At 45.2% G+C, this 18,285-nt stretch overlaps 1 protein-coding gene across 1 annotated transcript in view; it reads left to right on the top strand.

Annotated features, from left to right (window-relative positions):
* The first annotated feature begins 1,055 nt into the window (after positions 1–1,055).
* GEMIN8 (gem nuclear organelle associated protein 8) overlaps positions 1,056–18,285 on the top strand; it is an 18,874-nt gene continuing 1,644 nt past the window's right edge. Inside the window, exons 1-2 of the mRNA XM_042782533.1 lie at positions 1,056–1,136; positions 7,795–8,233. Coding sequence (XP_042638467.1) covers positions 1,056–1,136; positions 7,795–8,233 — 520 coding nt within the window. The remainder of the gene's footprint in view (positions 1,137–7,794; positions 8,234–18,285) is intronic.

Below are 18,285 nucleotides of genomic sequence, written 5' to 3'. Positions count from 1 at the left end.
ATCGGGCAGTGTTTCGTTCTGCTGTGCATGGGGTCGCTATGAGTCGGAAACGACTTGATGGCACTTAATAACAACAACAACAACCAAGAGCTTAAGGTTTACCAGTAACTTTGAAAGCCTGGGGGTTGGTCTCCAAGGGACTTGAGCAGTCTTTGATGTCCAAATCACTAAACTGGGGCCTTGGGGCTGGGGCTAGGGTGGGAAAGTGTTCTCACCCTGCCCCCATTTGATCAGGTCTCTTAGCTAAGTTGTATTTTATTGGAAGACATCTCTGATGGGGTTATTAGTGCTTGACTAAGTGCATGTAACACAGATTCCTGCCCATGGCTTCGTGTTGCCACTGTGTCCAGCAGATCTCCTCCTTCTACTTTGAAACCATTTCATCCAGGAGCTGAATTAGATGCCCCAGACTATCTGGAGGGCCCTGAGGCTCACAGACGAGAGCCTTACAGGCAAGGTTCTGCTTTCGGCAGTTTAGCCAGTATAACTTATTTAGTGATTTACTTGTAACTTACTTGATTGATTTCCTTGGCAAAAATCTAGCCAGTAAGTTTTCATGTAGTGGGAACACGAGAATGGGGTGGGGGAGGGGGCGAGCGGGAATCCAGTTGCAGAGTATACATTATCATTGTGGAAGGAATTTGTGTTTTTATTTATCTAGTTGGTATGGCATGTCCTAGATCCTATATTTATACGAATATAAATTTGCAATAAAATCAATACAGATGATGTCACAACCTTTCAACAAGGCCACATTACTTCTCCGGAATTTTTGCAGTAGCTTGAGTGGAAATAGCCGCATTTTATCCATTGAAAGCTGCAAAGCTCTTGTCTGTTGGTCTTCGTGTATACTTATGCATTTAAGACTCCGTCTTCCAGGGTAAGCACAGATTCACTGGAGAATCAATGCATGTTTTGAGAAAGGCCTTATGGGAAAATATATCTTTCGAGACTTGGAGGCTCTGTCTCTGGCCTGTCGGCCCCGGCAGTGTTCCGTGAATGACCTCAATCGTGTTGTTTTCCTTCCCTCTTTGGTGGTTGAGGATGGACGGACGATGAATTCGGTCTCTGTCCTAGTCCGGGCTCAGCTGGGCAGTGACTGTGATGCCATTGTGCTCACTGGGGACGGCTGCCCGGTTTGTATTGCTATGGATCCCAGCCTTCCTGACATCGCCAACCCCTTTTCTCTCAGTTCCACCATCTCATTAAGCAAAAAAAGTTGCTGTTTGGACCACAAAGGCTGTGCCATTGAACAGAAGACATCCCAGGGAGGTGGGGGATGGAAGAATATTGAAAGGGCATCTAAATCTGCTGCCGCTGTAAGCATTGTGCTCTGAGACGGTGGCGGTATCAGAAAGTGTGGCTATAATGTATAGCATTGTTTGCAACGTTGCCTTTTCAGAAACCCAGGCATTCTTTTTGTGTTAGGTCCTTAAGCTTTTGGTGTGGAAAGAGTACCCACCTTTAGAGATGGTCCTCACTTTCCCATGGGATTTAACTGACGCAGTTAGCAGGGGAAGAATTTATTCCTTCTTCCAGGGAGTAGACACTTAGCACTGTCTCCTACTTCCTGTCATAGTATTACTGACCAGCATGTGGCAGCTAGCAGGCCGAGGTCAGAAATCATGAGGGAATACGTGCTCTACGCCTGTCAATGGATCATGTTTTGCAGGAGTTTGTTTGTTTAGTTAGGACCTTACCTTACAAGTCTACGGAACGTTTTAAGAAATGGTCCAATGTCCATATTTAGTCATGGTGTTATTGTTAGATGCTGTCCACTCAGTTCTGATTCATAGCAACCCTATGGATAATCCTCACAGTCACTGCTGTGTTGTTGCAGCCACTGTGTCAGTCTGTCTCGTTGAAGGTCTTCCTCTTTTTTTGCTGACCCTCTACCTTACCGAGCATGATGTCCCTCTCCAGGAACTGGTCCCTCCTGATTACGTGTTCAAAGTACGAGAGATCAAGTTTTGCCTCCTCGCCTCTAAGGAGCATTCTGGCTGTACTTCTTCCACGTTCGATTTGTTGGTTCGTCTGGCAGTCCATGGTATATTCAGTGTTCTTTGCCAGCTCCCCAATTCAAAGGCATCAGTTCTTCTCCAGTCTTCCTGGTTCATTGTCCAGCTTTCGCATGCACATGAAGCGATTGAAAAGACCATGACTTGATATGTCTTCACAGTGACATCTTTGCTTTTCACATGCAAGATACTTAACACTATGTTTACCTAAAACAGTGGAGGGCAAAGGATGGCCCACTGCTTGCTTTTGTGCTGCCAGTGAGCTAAGAATGCTTTTCATATTGTTAAAGGGTTGGGAGGCAGGGAGCAAAGAAGAATCTTCAGACTAAGTGATAGAGACCAGATGTGTCCCACAGGCCTAAAATATTTACTATCAGCCATTTCCTGAAAAAAAAAATCGCTGACACAAAATAAGAAAAGTTGTACTGGAAAGACCAAGCTGCTCATAATTATAAAGCTCTATGACAGCAACTCTTCCTTTACAAATGTTTTCCTCCCTTTTCTTGATTTTTGAGAGCTTAACTGATTAATTTGTCATTGATCCTCGGGAACTGTTTCTAAGTGGCTAACTCTAGGATTGCAGGGATCTTAACAAAAATACATAAAATGTGAAAGGATCTGATGCATAGGCTAGTCTATTTGACCTCCAGCCTCAGGACTCAGCACTTGCTGGAGGATGGTGGCAGGTTTGATGATAAGGGCCTTAGTGCCCCAAACGGTGAGGAGAGCGCCATCACACAGAACAGAACCACCTACAAGGTTAACGGTATTCTATCATTAACACAAACCAATCTTCTGATGGCCTGGGTGTGAAAAAAGAATCTAGCACCTTAGCGGAGTCATTAATGTATTTGAGAGACAGCAGGTGCGCTGGGCCAAGTCCAGGTGGCGACCCTTTGGAACACCTGAATCGGTTTCCCTCCGTCCACTCCGCCGGTTTTCCTGGCTTCTTTCTTGCACTGATGAGATGCTCCCAGTGTACCTTGCATGCCCTCTGAGCCAGTATAGCACAGCAGCCCTTATGCTAAATTATTTGTTGAATCAAAGACCTTGAGGAGCCTGGGGGGTACCAACTGTTAAGCACTCGGCTGTTAACCGGGAGGTTGCTGATTTGAGTCCACCCAGAGAGGTGTCTCAGAAGAGAAACCTGGTGATCTGCTTTCAGAATTCAGCCACCGAACGCCCCGTGGAGTATGTTTCTACCCTGACACCAGTGGGCCGTCCTCAATCAGAGTCGTCGCCACAGCAACTGCAACTGGGGATCAAAGGCATAGCCACTTGGCAAGTTAGCCCCCCACCGCCTTTAAATCACCCAAACCAAAACCAAACCCACTGCCATGGAATCAATTCTGTTCTTAGCAACACCATAGGCCAGAGTAGAACTGCTCCAGAGGGTTTCCAAGGCTGTCATCTTTACAGGAGCAGACTGCCTCATCTTCCTCCCATGGAGTGGTTGGTGGGTTTGAACCACTGACCTGCTGACCTTTTGGCTCACAGCTGAGCACTTTAACTACTGCACCCCCAGGGCTCCTTCTTTAAATCATAGCCATTGACATATGGGCAGTGTGGACGCCATGCTCCCATGGGCCTGAACTTCCAGCCTTGCACAGTGGAGCCTTTCTCTGCTGTCTCAGGACGTTCTAGAATCTTGTTGCTACTATCTTCCCAGCCAGACTCTGTTTCCCAGTTAGAAAGGAAACCGGCCTTCCAGAGACCTGCAGGACTGTTCAGGCTGGGCAGTGATGATGCCGTGGTTCAGGCTGTCCCACTTCCCGATTTGCAATAACTGATAGTTCCATCAGTCTGGCTCAGAGCATGCCGCAGGAGGTGTCCAAATCTGGATTCAGAACTCTGCAGTTCCACATGTACAGTTGTCCCGTTGGCTTTTCTGATCTGAGTCCTGTGCTCCTTGTTAATCTGGGAAGCCCATTTGAGGAAGGTGCGCGAAGAGCCACTTTAATGTCATCATGTGGTGCAGGCTCTTAGAAAGCAATTCTGACTTTGTTGTTGTTGCTATGTGCCATCGAGTCGGCCCCGACTCATAGCAACCCCTCCTTGGGTTTCCGAGGCCCAACCTTCCTTCCGAGGAGTGGCTGGTGGGTTTGAACCGCCAGCCGTCTGGTTAGCAGGCAAGTGTCTTAGCCACTATGCTACCAGAGCTCCCAATTCTGACTTTAGTGATAGGAAAATGAGGGCGGGCTGCAGGGAGGAGCCACGGAGACCGCGCCGTATAGGTAGGCACTCAGCTGCACTGATTTCTGCCACCAGTTCATGTGTCTGCATTTTACATCTCTTGAGTGGTAAGCCCCTTCGTTGTATTGACTGTTTTATATATTTCTTCACTAACCTGAGAGCCTTGGTGGTGCAGTAGTTAAAGCACTCAGTCTCAAACTGAAAGATCAGCATTTTGAACCCATCAGCCACTCTGCTGCAGAAAGAAATATGGCAGTGTGCTTCTATAAAGATGACAGCCTTGGGAACTCTGTGGGGCAGTTCTGCTCTGTCCTGTAGGGTCACTAACTCACTGCCGTCTACTCAATTAGACTCATAGTGACCCCTCCTTGGGTTTCTGAGGCAGTATCATTATGGAAGTAGATGGCCCAATCGCCCTTCCAAGGAGTGGCTAGTCGATTTGAACCGCTAGCCTTCTGGTTAGCAGTCAGATGCCTTAGGCACTACGCCACCAGAGCAAAATTGAATTCACGACAGTGGGTTTGGGTTGTGGATCACTAGCCTGGAACCACATAGCAGTTAGCCGGACTTTCAGCTGATCACTGTTTTAAACCTGTATGTTATCTTTGCAGAGTAATGCAAGCTTAATTTACATCATATTTTCACTCCATTTGTTAGGTCCTTTTCAGTTTATAATTGTGTGTGTGTGTGTGTGTGTGTGTGTTCCTGAATTTAGAACAGGAAACAGGAAGTTTAGGCCACATTTAAGATAAATTTACAGAAAGTCATGTCCACCCTCCAGGAAATACCCTGCTTATTATGTTTTAAAAAATGCAAATGGTTCTCGTTAGGCAATATCGTAAAAGATAGAAGTGGTCAATGTACCATCTCAATTTTTAGCATTAACCATAGCAAAACATCTGATAGAGATTACAAAATAAGTTTCTTTCTGAAGGCTTGAAGATTTTTTAATGCTACCCTGTAATTAACTGAAGTTGGAAAAATAAGACTCCTTCTGTGTCTGATTTTAGAAGTTTCCAAACCTAAGTAGCTGTTTGCTCTGCATCACTTAGTGGTTTCCTCTCGCAGATTCTTAAACTCTCGTTCACTTTCCTACCTACTGCCATCAAGTCGATTCAGACTTCCAGCGCTCCTACAGGACTGAATAGAACTGCCCAAGGCTATCAAACTTTACGGAAGAGACTGCCTCATCTTTCTCCCCTGTTGTCGTCAGCTGCTGTTGAGTGGACCCCCAGCTCATGGCAGTCCCGTGTGCAAAGGAACAACATGCTGTGTGGTCCTGTGCCAGCCCCATGGTCAGTTGGGAATCGGCCCTTCGTGCTCCATCAGGTTTTCACTGGCTGATTTTCCGAAGCAGACCCAGACCTTTCTTCCCTAGTCCATCTTAGTCTGAAAGCTCTGCTGAACCCTGTTCAGCATCCTGGTGACACGTGGAGGCTGCACCTGTGGTGCATTGGCTGGGAATCAAACCCAGGTCTTCTGCATGGAAGGGGAGAATTCCACCACTGAACCACCAATGCCCCCTTTTATATACCGTACATGTATACTAACTACTGGATACCTATATGGTTATTTTCGTAGGCTTGACTTTCAGTAGGAGTTATGGTGGTACAGTGGTTAAAACATTTGATTACTAACCAAAAGATCAGCAGTTCGAACCCACCATCTGCTCTGTGGAAGAAAATATGTGGCAGTCTGCTTTCATAAAGATTTACAGCCTTAGCAACCCTATAGGGCAGTTCTACTCTGTCCTCTAGGGTCTCTAGGAATTGGAATCAGTTTGATGGCAGTGGATTTGGTTTTTGGTTTTGGGTTATTTTCAATAGGAAAACAAGTAATTGAGTGCCAAACCATGCAGTGTCCTATGACCCATTTAATCATACCAACGTGGATCCCTCTTTTTCAAACCATGAGACCGTAATCCAGGCACCAGGGTCATGTCGGCGTGAAGTTCTGGCCTAGTATTGGGAAGAGGAGCTGCCTTTGCAAACCATGTAACATCCAAAGTATCCCACACCTGTACTGATCAGATGTTGCCACTGTGGTTGTTCTGTCCTAGATTCAGTGCCTGTTGGGACTGTCACCGTCAGAGATGACAGCAAAGGTAAGATTTCTTTTTTAACTCAGGAAAAAAAAATGAGTACATTTTTTTTTTAATTGCTGCTTTTCAAATTTTTCCTATCTGTCTAAATGCTGTCTTTTACAGAGGAGTTACTGTGTGCCAAGCGTTGAGCTAGATAATTTAAAGCTGTTCATTATATAACTTTGGACTCTTCAACGAAAGCTTTTGTTTCTTTGTTATTTAAACAGAGGGCGAAATTAGGGCTCCAAGCAATTTAATGACTGGATCAGAATCTGAAGCTGGTATGTGGCAGGAGTAGTAGGTGAACCTTGTTCAACACTGATTCCAGAGTCCCCCAGCTTTTCATTGTGCTACATGGCCTCAATAGAAATACAGAGGTGGCCATTATGATAATAAAAATATACTCTTTATTCTGATATGTTTTGACCTAGAAACAAAACAGAGGCACTGGTTGTGTCAGTCCCTGCAAAAGCTAAGAATTCCAAACTGCTCATCCCGTTCCATACTCTGTGCGCAGTCCTCTGGGCTCCACTGACTAGAGGCCCACAGGCAGCATTAGATCCTCAGACATGTCTCTCACATGTTTCTTAACATTGAATATGATTTTTTTTTTCACCAAAAGCTTAGCGTGTTAAGATTGAAAATCCTAGACGTTTGACTATAGAGCTAGGTGGTAGTTTATACACTGTCTAAAATATCTCCAGTATTCTAACAGTATTCTAGCAGTATTAGATTCTGAAAGGACGCCTCATTGCATATTGTAAAGAAGGAAGACTCAGTGCTGTGTCAGGAGTGTGCAGTATAAGAGCTCTGATGAACTAAGTCATATGAAATTAGGAATCTGGGGGATTGTGAGATGAATCTAATTACGATTTTTTTTTTTCCTTTTCCTATCTTACTGCCTTTAATTTCCTTAAGGGGTAAATTTTATTGTATAAAGTCTTGGTGTTCTCATTCCATGATGAAGAAGACCCAAGAAACAGATCAGAAAACTAAAAGTCAAAATTCTCTTGGATGCTTTGCTAGATAATCTTTTCCAGCATTGAGGAGTAGGCCGGATGAGTGGGTACTTAGGGGCCAGGGAAGGGAGGAGGACCAGAGTCCTTCCTAGCCATTAGTCCATGTGGCTCCTGGCAACCATTTCTAACTAGGAACTCTAGTCACTTAATTACAATGGGGAGAGATGGCCAAGATGACAGGCTCTGGGCCCCTATCCCTGAATTGTATCTAAAAATGAGCATTATTAGCCTCTGCCCCCACTTTATAGTAACCTTAGGCTGAGTGTCCTGTGTGTGCCTCATGTATGTGTATTTGTAGAGCAGATGTGCATACACGTGGGCATTGACCTCTCACACCTTTTTTGGCCCAGCAGCATCCTAATGTAAGTAGACGTGGAGGAACCCCTCAGTAAGTATGTGTTGGTTAGCTGATGAACCATGTGATGATTTCTCTTGAGGAGGACCTCTATGGTGTCTACCCTACACTCTCTTCATTTCATAGGCGTCGTTTTGGAAAGATGGTGATCCTTGGTATTCTCATCCTGTATATGCAAGATACTGGCGGCATTATCGCCAAGCCATGGCTTGGATGCAAAGCCACCACCATGCCTACAGGAAGGCCGTGGATTCCTATTTCAGTGCCCTGTGGGCCCCCTCCCCTGAAGCTTTTCCCTTCGGCTATGGATATCCTCAGTCTTCCTACGACCATCGCTCGGCGCCCCAGGACTACCACCACACATACCCGCGTTTGAAAGGGCCTGGAAAGCGCCCACGTGACAGCCATCGAGTCCATGCATCCACCAGAGAACAGCAGGCTTCATCAGAGGAGGAGGAGACAGACGAGTCAGACGGGGAGGTTGAATGCGACCTGAGCAACATGGAGATCACTGAGGAGCTACGCCAGTACTTTGCAGAGACCGAGAGGCACAGAGAAGAGCGACGTAAGGCCAGGCCCGGGGCCTCCCCATGCTTCTTCTCCTTGCTTGTCTTTTGCGTTCTTTCCTCCCTAACGGTAAAGTTATTTTATAACTCCTCATTTGGGTACAGATAATACTCCTCAAATATGTTAGCTTCCAGAGTTATTTTAGTATAGGACTTTTTTTTTCAGTTCTACAACATAGCTTATCCTAATAGCACCTCTACAGTTCATTGAATGTCAGGCACTCCAGCAGATGGGGTGTGTGGTATGTATGTATGTTTTATCCCTAATCTACACAGTAGTCCCTCAAGGTATTAAAAGCATTTTATATGTGGGGAAAAAGAGCCTTCAGAAGACTTGTTCCAGGGTGCCAACTGGTCATTTTTTGTTAGGATTTGCACCAAGGTCTGCCCACTGTGCTCCTGCCAGATGCCAGGATTTTCCGTACAATTACTAGGTTCCTCAGATGTCATTGCCACTTCACTGGCACGTAGCTCTGAGAGGTGCCCTGTGCTGCCAAGCAAAAAGCAGTGTGAACCTGAGTACAGAAATGCCCAGCACCTCAAACGTCCCCGTTTGGGCCTGCACTGAGGCTGGTTGTGCCTAGGGTTCAAGAGTTGCAATGGTGGTCTTACAGCTTCAGTCAGAAAGCAAGAATTTTCTATTATAATCTCTTCCTATCTTGCTACAAAGAGCTCGGACTGCTTTCTGTGCTCTCCGGAGTAGTAAAGCTCACCAGACCATGTGCATGTAAAGTGCTGCTGACAGACATGCAAATGCTTTTCTCCCTGTTCTACCAGTATCTGGTCTCACGATTTTTCTCAGTTGACATCTAGTTGTATACCATTTTGCCTGGAATTTCCTTTGAAGCTCTGGGATCCACGATTGTCACCTGTGGCTGTTTCCCTTGTTTTTTTCCGAGTCTCTCTTGTAGAGGGTCTGGATAGTGCACCTGCCTAGTCCACCATCTTGGACCCACAATCCTTACCTAGAATTTTCTAATAAACACAGAAGCCTAGGGGTGGGAGGGTGTCATTCCCCTCATAAATTATCTGTATGTTCCTGACAATTGACTAGCATTTATTGATCCCCACTGGGTCCCAGAACTGAGCAATAGACTTTATATAAAGGATGTGTCCTTTAGTAGCTCTGCCTGTGTTTCCTCACTAAGCTACTTCTGGTTTCTCTACTCCTCTTTGGATTAAACTGTTACCTTCTTTGATGCATATTAGAAAGTGTACCCAAGCAAGTGTCTTTAAGACAGTATTTTTTATTGCACGTATAATACGTTTCTTTCCTTCATCTCCAGCAATAATTTGACCTTTTTTTCAAAATACATGCGAAACAACCGTTGGTGTGAGTTAATGGGTGAGAGTAAACATTGGAGCAGGACCACATTTGGTTGGAGTGTTGTTTGTTATGGCTTCAGAAAAAGAAAATATGTCAGCCTTACCAGAAGGTAAAATAACATTTATTTCCATCCGAAGATGGATATTATAATTACAGATGGAAGCAACCCCGGTCATCTGTATGGCCCTTTTGCTTTATCTGCTGATTTCAAAGAAACCTGATAGTTAATCAGTTTTAGAAAATGGTTATGAATTAAATAAAAATAAAATAATGGAATGTGTCCTTCTAACCCAGGAGAAAAATGTAAGCAGTTAAGTTACAGATACGGTTAAGAGCCTTCCCGGTTCCTACCTCTTGCTACTGTCAGGTATAATTCTAGGTAGTTAAATACAAGTCCTGAAAATGACCTGCTAAGTTGTATTTCTGTATGAATTCTAAGTCTTAAACCAGACTTTTTCACATCATGTTCCATAAAGTTCTAAACTTGCTGTGATTCTTTGGAGACTTTATAAAGTGAGTTCGACTTGGGGTGCTTTAGAAGCTTAATGAACTTTCTAAGTTGTTTGACATTATTTCAGGAGCTGCTGTTTTGGCTTCACAGCTCCAAATTGTACTATTCCCATGACTGTGAGAATTTTCACTGTTCCCAATGCAGTCTGTGACTGGGCCATCAAGTAAACCATACAGGTCTTGCCATCTCTGTGAAGGAAATATATTTGTTTTCCCGTGATGTAGAGAGCAAGGCAACAAAAGTAATTTTGTTACAATCCTTACAATCGCCATCTTTAACCTTAGCTATCAGATGGACATTATTTGTCATTAACCCCCTACATTGGCAGCTGGCAGAACTGCTGAGATCAGTCTGAGCCTAGCTGCCCCGCTCACTAGCTGCAGTTTCTTATCCTCTCCTGAGCCACCTGCCATACACGTTCTGTGCCTTGATCTCCTCATCTGGGAAATGGGGCTCATCATGCATGCAACGGTGGATAGGAAGATGAACTGACTGATATGAAAAGCTTATAGAATGGTGCCTGGTACCATCAGTGCCCAATAGATTTGCTTGTTACGGTTAGTTGCTAATCCTCCATCCTGTCCGATAAATTGTCCATCGTAAACTGGGTTGACTGATACTGTCTGTCTCAGTTCTGCTTAATTGCAAGTCTGCATGTTTTCAATAAAGCTGTTCTGTGACTTCGAAAAGTTCATGTGTTTCTGCTGTAGGCAGCACTTTTCAGACTCCTCAATCGATTTAGAACATTCAAAATGTAAAAGAATGGTTTTGGTGTCTGTCAGATTTAGCCCTCAACACGATTGGGTAGAAGTAGTCATGAACACGATTTTTAGCTCTGTTTCGAAGACGTTCTGGATATAGTTTAAATAGTAAAAAATATATGGACTGAGAAAATGAGCCCACTTCCATATTGCTAATAACAGCACTGAACAGCATCAAGCTTCTGCTTCTTTCTGCTTTTAAAACACATAGTTCTAACATACTTCAAACTCCTTGTCCCAGAGAGCTGTGTCAGTAAAAGCAGAAGTCCCTCTGCAGTGCTGCTGTGTCCCACAGCATCATCTTGGTGGTGGCATATGTGGGAACTGTCTGACAATGGTGACAGGCTGGAGGTCTATTTGGCCTGGATCTGCCAGGATCTGGTCCTACCTCAGTGGCACAGTAATGAGCAACAGTCTGTAGCGCAGCTTACTCCCCACGCCAAGGGTGGTATGGAAGATGACTGTGTGCTCCTTCAACCAGTTACTGGATGATGGAATTCACATGGAAGCAAAGCAAGGGCCTGTCCAGGGAAGTTTCCCACCCATCGCCTCTGCAGCCCTGTGCATGGAGGCCAAGGGCCACATGCAGCCGGGACATGCTTCATACCAAGATGAGGGCCTTGGCTCAGGTTTTCTGTTTTATTTTTGCTCTTTGAACCACTAGAAGCTACTTGTTCAATACCTACAGATTCAACTTTGAACAGGAAACGTTAAGAGAACGTGGAATTTGACACAACATCACTAGCAAGGGAAAACGTGGCCACATTTGAAAAGTTAAACTCTTCAGTATGGTTCACATTCACAGGAACATATATGTTAGACAGACTTCATCATCTGGGTCTCATTTAATATTTTCTCAGGATCAAATCCTTCCGATTGGACAGGATGTTTTTGTTTGTGAATAATGTCCTTTCCCACTCATCTCTAATTTAACATATTCCATTGATAAAAGCACAGAACACTAAGTAGGACAAATAAAGAACTCCTTTTGGGTGGTGGGAACATACATGCTTTTGATTATGTTACATGTCATCATTTCCTGATAAGATGTTTCTGTTATTTAAAACTTCAGCGATAACATTAACTATAGGAAAGTCAGCAGTTGTGAAGTTTTATGGGTCAGCTGTTTTCAATTATTTCTGAAGGAAAATGTATCTTGTTAGGTTAAGAAAAGTATAACTTTTTAGTCACAAATACTGAGCAGTGGCAACTGCAAGGTTAAGTTCCTTAGAGAAAAGATGAGTAGTGAGAATACAGCCCCCCATTGTTGGCCCGGGAGCTCTGGTGGCGTGGTGCCTAAGGCATTTGACTGCTAACCAGAAGGTTGGTGGTTCAAACCCACCAGCCACTCCTTGGAAGGAAGACCGGGCAATCTACTTCCATAGAGGTACTGCCTCGGAAACCCAAGGAGGGGTCTCTATGATTCAGATCTGACTCGACGGCACTGAGTTTGGTTTGGTTTTTTTTATTGTTGGCCCAGGCTCGTGGCCTTGAGTCTTGTCAGTGGTGTGTTGGGGTAGATGGGGGTTAAGGCATGGACAGGATCTCAGAAGAACTGAAACCGAGTTGAGAAGGGGAGACAAAGTCAAATTAAACATGAACCCTGGAAAAACCTGGTCTGTCTGGTGGGGTCATGATTAATTATGCAAATGAGGGAAGGAGCCAGTGAAACAAGCAGGCAGAGGAGGAGCATCTTGGGGTGGTTGTAGATAGAGAAACGGAGTTGAGTCGGTTTGGGATGAGAGACAAAGAGTTTAAGTCCATTCCCTGTTTAAAACTCGAAGTGCTGTTCTCACCCAAGGGCCCGTCTGTGTTTTTCGTAACACTTGAGGTGAGACCTTAGCTCCAATTGTTATTTTGTGTCCTCCCCGCCCCAACACCCACACACCCTTGGAGAAAGGTTTAGATTCTTATTTTCATAGTAAGTCTTCAGTCAGGGTCCTGGAGATCCAGCTGGCTTTCCTTCACTATAACGTTACCTAGAGGCCGTGGAGAAGTGTGCGTACGGCACAGCATTTAGTGAGCTGCTTGGTCAGGAAGTTTAATTTGGAATCATGCCGACTGGGCACAGTTCCACCATGTGTGTGTTTCGTCTGAGTCCAGATGTCGGGAAGGGTGCGAAGCTAGTAAGTGAGCTGATAGACAGGAGGGCATGGAGAGAAGGGGAAGGGAACTGCATTTCATCATAAAAGCAAAAATGCTGACTGTCCACTGACTTAGTGTTGAGTAGTGTCGCTGGTTGGGCCAGGGGCGCGTGCTGAGGATGGGAGACCCTTCAGAGATGGTCTCAGTTCTGTTAGCGTGCCCCTGTGGGCTAGGCTTGTTGGCACCAAGCCAGAAATGAGGCATTCTTGACATGAATCAGCTTGGCGCTTTCCTTCAGTTGTGTCGAGTCGATTCTGAAGCATAGCCACGCTATAGGACAAAGTAGAACTGCCCCACATGGTCTCCAAGGCTGTCATCTTTATAGAAGCAGACTGCCACATCTTTCTCCTGTGGAGCGCCTTGGTGGGTTTGAACCACCAACCTCTCTGTTAGCAGCTGAGCCTTTAGGAATGCTGTGCCAGCCCGGCTTCTCTCAGTTGTGCTAAGATCATTAATTCTGTCAGCATAGCAGAGAGTGGAATGAGAAGGGCATTCTAATCTTAGGAAAATGAGTGACAATAACATTCTTTAGGACTAGTGTCTTAGTGCTGTGCCCTTCACGATACTGTCTTTGGGCTGCTTCCCTGGAATATTGAATGAATGCTTTCCTGCTGCGTGAGAAAGGTCCTCTAAAGTCCCCGTGCGTTCTGGGATGGTGCTTTTCCTTTATGCGCTATAGCTACATTGGTAGCATCATGTAGATGCATAGATTAAGGCAAGAAAATACCAAGATGACAATATTCCTAAACCCAGGTGGAATCCAGTCAAGTTTCTCCTTAATATTATATGCTACTGGGTTTTTGATTTTGTTTTATTTTAACCCTGTATGCCTAGTGACTGTTTTAAAGCTGGAATCTAAAAGGATATTTCTGATTTGTATTAAAACAAATTGCTTTGGCCAAACAGCCTACAAGAAAAAAGGTGTTTGAGAATACTGAGCCCCACAGCTGTTTTCAGCAAAAACAACCGATCTCCCGATTACAAAGCAATGGTTCCATCATGCCCGGCGTGTGGTGCCTTCTTCAGGGGATTCTCCCTCTGCGTGGCTGATCCCTCGCCTTGTTTGGACCGGAAGAAAAACTGCCTGTGACTGAGAATCCTTTCTTTCGTTGGGAGGAAGGAAGGAAGGAAGCAATAAATAGAAAACAGAATAAGTGGATGCCTTCAAGGAGTGTGTCCGTTCCCAGGTTTGATTGGTACCCTAAGTCAATATGAGGTAAAGTGTTTTCAGACACTAGCCATAGTCGTGAGGCACTGCCAGTCTGGAGTATTTGACTTTAAAGTGACTGGTTTTCTAATTTGTCATGTAGCCTTAGAGCTCTTTGTGTATGTGTGTGTGACTAAGCAAAGGCAATGACCCTCATGTAAGGGGAACAGGATCAGACTGTAACTCCTGGTGCCCCTCCCTTCCTTCTCCCTTCAAGTTCGGAGGAGCTGATGGAGGACGCTCTGGCCAGTGCTGCGTGAGGTTAGAGCATCTGTTTGTCTGTACCTGGGTTGTCATCATTTTGACCTTTCTTTAGCAACATCTGGAATGAAAGCATTGCTTTCGAAAACTAAGGTACCATCCGTGTCTGACCATCCCTTCCTGTCTGACACCGTGCAGTTAGTACCCAGGTACCTGCAGGTCTGTCAGTGCCGGGGAGCAGCTTCTCATCCTTCACATGTGTGTTTTTTGGGAATTGATTAAATCTCTTGAGGGACAGGGAGGGAGTAAAGTCTGACCTTAAATTTTTATGGTGAAGCCTGGGTGAGAAGGAAATACAAGTAGAGAACTGAGAACAGGGCTACATCTTTTTCCCTTACACTGGACAAACTTTATTATTTTTTGCAAAGTACAGTTCCTTGGATGCTGGCATAATATCTAGCCATTTTAATCTTTTCTTATTGTTATAAAGATACAGAACTCAGCAGTCACCAATTCAGGATTTTTCATGTGTACAGTTCAGTGACAGTAATTACATTAATCATGTTGTGCAACCATCACCAACATCTGATGCCAACTTTTCCATCAGGAACTCAGTGAACATTATTAAGAGCTAAAGCTTTGTGATGAAAACCATGAGCCCATGCTGAGCTCAAACTTGGGAAGACACCCAGCTTCTCTGAGTGCCAGGGGGCCACTTTGTAGCAGCAGCAGCATCTCATTCATGGGTGTTAACAGCAAGAGAAAATGCCTCACTCTAGAATTGTTCTTATTGTTGTTAGGTGCCATCGAGTCGACTCTGACTCCCAGTGTGCCTGGTCCTGGGCCATCCTCATGATCCTTGCTGTGCTTGAAGCCATCATCGCAGCCACCATGTCAGTCCTTCTTGTTGAGGGTCTTCCTCTTTTTTGCTGACCCTCTACTTTACCAAGCAGCATGTCCTTCTCCAGGGACTGGTCCCTCCTGACAGTGTAAGCAAAGTACAAGAGGTAAAGTCTTGCCATCCTGACGTGTAAGGAAGCATCCTGGCCATACTTCTTCTAAGACAGCTTGGGTTCGTTCTCCTGGCAGTCCACAGTACGTTCAGTATCTGTAAGAGGCTTTTTGTCAGGAGGGTAGCAGAAGAGAAAAATCATGATAAAAATAAGGAAAAAGAAAATAGAGATGCGGAAGTGGAAAGGAGAAGTCACATATAATGGCAGGGACTCCGCAGAGAGCCAAGGTGCCAGCGGTCGGTGAAGACACGTATTCAGACAGGAAGCCAAGCCTCTGTTGTGTCACTAAATCTGTTGGTGACACTGATGATAGTCCAAGGCAGATGGAGAGGAGGGCAAAAGGCCAGGAGCCTCTCACCAAGGGGCGCCATACTTCATGCAGAGCCCCCGAGCCACCGCTGCCCCATAGTGGGCTGATTTCCTCCCTCCGGCAGGAGGCGAAATGCCAGAGGGCTGCTCATAGGGGCAGAGGGGCTCTGTTGTCCCTCACTAATGAAGAGTAGTCCTCAAACCAGAGCTGCTTTGGTCAGAGTCCCGTCAGCCACTCCCCTGCCTGGCCAGGTCTCTGTAGAACTGCTCTTCCTACTGCTTTTGGAGGAGCTGTGTGTGAAATGTCTGGACACTCTCTGAGCCACTCTGGACATGGCCTAGCAGTCTTAACTGCCCGCGCCCAATCCAGTGTCCCCAGTCACTTTTCGTTTCCTCTTCCTTCTGAAAGCGTCAGACTAAGTTGTCCTTCGAGTCTTAAGTACAAAGAAAGGAAAGATGAACGCTCCCAGGAAGGGAGCAGGAGAAAAAGAGAGAGATTTCCCAGGGAGAAAGCTGGTCCCTAGGGTGAGTTCCCCACAGCCTCAGGGCCAGTGCCAACGTGGAAGTTCAGGGGTGCCCAGGGGCCCCTGGCCGACCACACTGTTTTGCTCGTGGAGCTAAGAACCAGACACAACGATAATGAGGCACTTTTCTTTAGCCCTCTTAAATTTTTTCTCTCTCCCTGGACATTAGTTTGGAAGTCAGAGAAACATCTAGAAATGGCCATTTTCTTCAGCTGATTACGACCAAGTTCATGTACTCGCACACCACTCCCAACAGGGTGCCATTTGGGGGGTGTAGAATTTAAACCCACGGTAACTGAAGAACTTACATTCTGATGTTTCTGACACGGCAGAAAGACGGAGAAAGTAAAAAAAAAAAAAAAAAAAAAAGACCCTGGTAGGCCTCCCACCCATCTGCATATTAGGTGTTTATTTTGGTTTACTTCTGCATTTCACAGTGTATCAAGTAATATATTTCGCTTTTCCCTGGATTAGGCAACTGTAACGTTTCATTTATTTTGTTTGACAGTCGTTTGGCTCATCTGTGTATTACTTTCTTATATAAAAACAAACCACAGATGTGCTAAGACAGCAAAGGGCCACATATGTGATTCTGCCCACCCCCTGCACATCTACAGCCGTTTTGTTTCACTAGGAATGTGTACCTTATAAACAGTGGGTTCACTTTTCTCAAACTCCTTCCCTCCATCTCTGAGGTGCTATTTCTAAAGAGCAGGACTTGTGAGTTTATGAGAGCTGAGCCAGGTAAATATCCTCCCACTGACGCTTGAAATGCAAACTGTTAACAGACTTGGCTGTTAACTGAAGGTTGGTGGTTTGAGTCCACTTCACGGTGCCTTGAAAGAAAGGCCTGGCAATCTACTTCTGAACCATCAGCCATTGAAGACCCTGTGAAACACCGTTCTGCTCTGACACACGTGGGGTCACTGTGAGTCAGAATCGACTCATCGGCAACTGTTTTCTCCTTGATGAATTCACAGCTGTCTCCTCCCAGGTGCCAGTGGCCACAGTACCTGTGTTTCTCCTGAGCTTTCCTTCTGTTCGAGCTCTGGTGGCACTGTGTTTAAAGCACTGGGCTGCTGACCAATAGGTTGGCAGTTCAAACCTAACAGCCACACTGGGAGAAAGATGAGGCAGTCTATTTCTGTAAAGATGGACAGCCTTGGCAACCTATGGGGCACTTCTACTCTGTTCTCTTGGGGTGCAATGAGTCAGAGTAGCCTCAACGGCAGTGGGTTTGATTTTCCTTCTACGACTGTTTGTTTGGTTTTTGTTTGTTTGTATCATGGTTTTATTTCCCTATAACCTTCTTCACTCTTTATTTAGCACATTTCTCTTATAGGTAGAGATACATGCATTCTGCCACAATTTCACTGTTCTTGGCAGTGAAACAGAGTTGATGTCATTTGGCCCCATTGTACCTTATGCAGTGTTGTTTTATTAGTATTTTTATGCTGTTGCTCTTTACATAAAAATAACTGATAATATTGGGATTTGCTAGAGTAGAAAATACAGAGGGGAGAGTAAATGGAATAAATAGTTGTCGCTTCACAAGAATCCATTTCAAGTAGTAAGGTGAAAGGTATGTGGGTAGATAAATAGATCTTGTGACATTTAACCAGGGCCAACCTGGACGTGCAAAGTCAAGTCCCGTGGCGTGAAAAGCAACACACTTGCAGAATCCATAATGTACAAGGAAGAGGAGAAGTCAGAGGTCTTCATTTCATTTGCAGAATTGCCCTTCTGCCTTCGGCAAGTGCTGAATCACTTAACCTTTGCTTGCCGGCTGTGATTTGTATTTTGAATCCATGGAAAGATCAGCAGAGCGTTCTATAGCAACTAGGATCCGTTCGTGCCTGGGTCGCCTAAAAGTAGTGCCTCACCCAAAGGTGCGATTGATTCCCCACCACCACCACCTCACCTTGTTGTTGTTGTTGTTGTTTGCCGTCGAGTCGGCCCCGATTCCTAGCGACCCCTCCTTGGGTTTCCGAGGCAGTATGACTACGGAAGTAGGATTGCTCAACCTTCCTTCCGAGGAGTGGCTGGTGGGTTT

Source organism: Orycteropus afer, unplaced genomic scaffold (genome assembly GCF_000298275.1).
Source record: "Orycteropus afer afer isolate SDZICR_OR568_19922 unplaced genomic scaffold, OryAfe1.0 scaffold00360, whole genome shotgun sequence".
NCBI lineage: Eukaryota > Metazoa > Chordata > Mammalia > Tubulidentata > Orycteropodidae > Orycteropus > Orycteropus afer.
Note: the sequence above shows the minus strand (reverse complement) of the source record. Positions and strands in the feature narration are given on the sequence as shown.